The following is a 3,073-nucleotide window of genomic DNA, read 5'->3' as shown; positions in this document are numbered from 1 at the left end:
GAATTGTACCAACAATCTTCCCAAATGAACGATTGCACCTGTAATCTCCATGTATTGTCAAACATCAAAACCTAAACAACAAGACTCAAGCTTGAGCCAATTCAAGCTTAATCATCCTGGTTAACTTTGACCCAAGGGATATTGCATCAACAATTATCCTCTTCTACCTCGACAGATACTTTTTGTTCTTCCAATCGTCTTCTTATGCTACGTCAGAAAACAAACAAACTAAAAGTTACATTTATAATAAGAAAATGTGTCTAACATATCAATTGAATTTATACATTAATTTAGCATTTATAATAGACAAAATTTATCATCATAATATATCAGTTGTATCTATATGTCTAACATTTATAATAAACAAAACTTAATTTATCATCATACCATATCACTTATATATCTATATGTCTTGATACATAAACAAGTTAATCTTATGACTGTTGTGAGATGTAATTTGATCTTGGACCTCTTAATTGCATGAAACATATACAAATATAAAACTTATAACTAAGCATAAAAAAAAATTTGTACAAGTCGTGTAATAATAATACATGTATCAAATGCTCCATCACAAATAATAAAAGCACCAATCCCTATAGATGTTGCATGGATTAGTAGTAGGCATAACATAACATGACATGCAAAGTATCAAAATATATAGATCAAAATATAGAAGTAATTGTATCATGTCATGTAAAAAATCTTAATACAATTTCATGAACATTAATTATGAGACAAATAATATTCATACCAAATAAGTTCATAAAATATCATTATTGTGGGTGTATTTCTTTCATCTCTTGATCCCTTTCTAATATTATGTCGTTCAAACAGCTATTTATTTGTGCCGTTACTGTTGATGGGTGAAAGAAAATGTACGAGCAACTCTTTGGGGTTTACTTAAATAACTCATTTTCAATATCCTTTTCCCTTTAGCCATAAATTCATATTATTAAAAAAGGATGCGACCCTTTCATATTTATATAATTACAGGGTGCCCATTTTTTTTTCTTCTTGACCAAGCTTACATTAGTCTAAATTTATGATCGGTGTCGATGTGTCTGATGCAGGATCCATGTGTCTATCGGGTTGTTTACAGGTTAACCGAAGACAGAAGTTGGTCGGGGAAGGCAGAGACATTAAAAGGTTGGCAATTGTTAATTAGATTTGAAGTTTTGTTAAGTATCTCAGAGTTGCCTGACAGATGTTTAAAGAAACCTGTTTAATTACCATCCTAATTATGATTTAACTCCTAACTAGTTATCAATTGTTTGAATATAATACTAATCCCGATTGTTGGAAGGCACGTCCTGGCAACACGCACAGCACGTCTCTCATAATCCGATCAGATTGCCTGAACATGTTACTGCTATATAAAGTCCGGCGATCTGCCTCCACCCTTCACCAGCCTCCTCCTCGATCGACGATGGCCCTAGTAGCTGCAGCTTCCCTTGCTCTTCTCTTCCTCCTCGCCGTCGCCCCGAGCAGCAGCCGCGGCGCTCTCCAGGTGGGCTTCTACAATGGAAAATGCAATGGCACCGACGTCGAGAGCGCGGTCAAGAGCATCGTCGCCTCCCGCTTCTCCAGCGACAGAACCATCGTCCCCGTCCTCCTCCGCCTCCACTTCCACGACTGCTTCGTCAAGGTATAATTAATCGCGCTTTGCGTGTTTTCAAGAATTGCGTGCGATCGATTCAAAATTTCGTTGCGAAATGAAGGGATGCGACGCTTCGATCCTTCTGGACGGGACGGGAACCGAGAAGACTGCAGCCCCAAACCTGAGCGTCCGAGGATACGACATAATCGACCAAGCGAAGTCTGCGCTGGAGAGCAAGTGCCCCGGCGTCGTCTCCTGCGCCGACATCATCGCCATCGCCACCAGAGATGCCGTCGTCCTGGTATATAGCTTATCATCAGAAACAGAGTTCCTTTTGATATTGTTTTTCTTAGTTTCGGTTAATTTGTATGTCGACGACTGGCAGGGCGGCGGGAGCCAATATAGTTATTCAGTTCAAACGGGGAGGAGGGACGGCAACGTCTCGCTCGCATCTGAAGCTCTCAAAAACCTCCCCGGAGATTCCTTCTCTGCTTCCCAAGCTATCGCAGCGTTCAAGGCGAAGGGCCTCAGTGCTTCGGACACAGTCCTGCTGCTCGGTATGTACGCACGGTGTCGATCGATCGATCGATCGACGGGTTCATAGTTGCATGAGCTAAACTATGTCGATAATCTTTGTAGGGGCTCACACCGTCGGCGTCACTCACTGCTCCTTCGTCCGGAGCCGCCTCTACAACTACAATGGCTCCGGAAAAGCCGACCCCGCCATGGACCCCGCCCTCGTCTCCAAGCTGAAGTCGACGTGCCCGCAGAACTCGACCGCGAACAACTTCATCCTCCTCGATCAGGGGACGGCGTTGACGGTGGACAACAGCTACTACAAGCAGATCCTGGCGAACAAAGGCATCCTGAAGGTGGACCAGAACATTGCGGTGGATGGGCTGACCAACTCCACCGTCAAGTCGCTGGCCAGCGGCTCGAGCTTCCCGACTCTGTTCGCCGGCGCCATGGTGAGGATGGGCGCCGTCCAGGTGCTCACCGGGAACCAGGGCCAGATTCGCAAGTCCTGCAGAGTCGTCAATAAATAATATCGAAGCAAATTAATTAATTAATTAATTAATTTTCATATTTAATTTTGGAGTGGAGTTGGGAATTTGAAAATAATGAGATGATACTGTGTTTGCAATGCTATTAAATTTTTTTTTTTTTTGTAATATCGAAAAAGAGAGAAAGCAATCGTGAACACATTTGGAGCACATTTATAATATCAGAAATTGCTACATATTGTTGGTCTGAAATCATTTATTTTATTTTTTTAAAAACTATCAATAGAAAAGATTATGATTTTACCATCAATCATTAGTATTTGATTCGTAGTTAGTTAAGAATGTGAGGGAAGAAAACGGAGCAATAGTGAGCACATATGTGAATAGTAAATAATACATATCTCCATCAGTGCATGAATCCTCTTTTATATAGCGCCCTAGTGGGCGATGTGCACGCTCCTTGAGACGT

At 41.5% G+C, this 3,073-nt stretch overlaps 1 protein-coding gene across 1 annotated transcript; it reads left to right on the top strand.

Moving 5' to 3' along the window:
- Positions 1-1,429: 1,429 nt before the first annotated feature.
- LOC121978660 (peroxidase 60-like) lies at positions 1,430-2,646 on the top strand. The gene is made up of 4 exons (XM_042530973.1): positions 1,430-1,648; positions 1,722-1,901; positions 1,986-2,157; positions 2,240-2,646. Exons 1-4 carry the CDS (start codon positions 1,430-1,432, stop codon positions 2,644-2,646), a joined length of 978 nt encoding a protein of 325 aa, XP_042386907.1.
- The last annotated feature ends 427 nt before the right edge of the window (positions 2,647-3,073 follow it).

This window comes from Zingiber officinale, chromosome 4B (assembly GCF_018446385.1).
Source record: "Zingiber officinale cultivar Zhangliang chromosome 4B, Zo_v1.1, whole genome shotgun sequence".
Classification (NCBI taxonomy): domain Eukaryota; kingdom Viridiplantae; phylum Streptophyta; class Magnoliopsida; order Zingiberales; family Zingiberaceae; genus Zingiber; species Zingiber officinale.
This window is presented reverse-complemented; position numbering and strand designations above follow the sequence as displayed.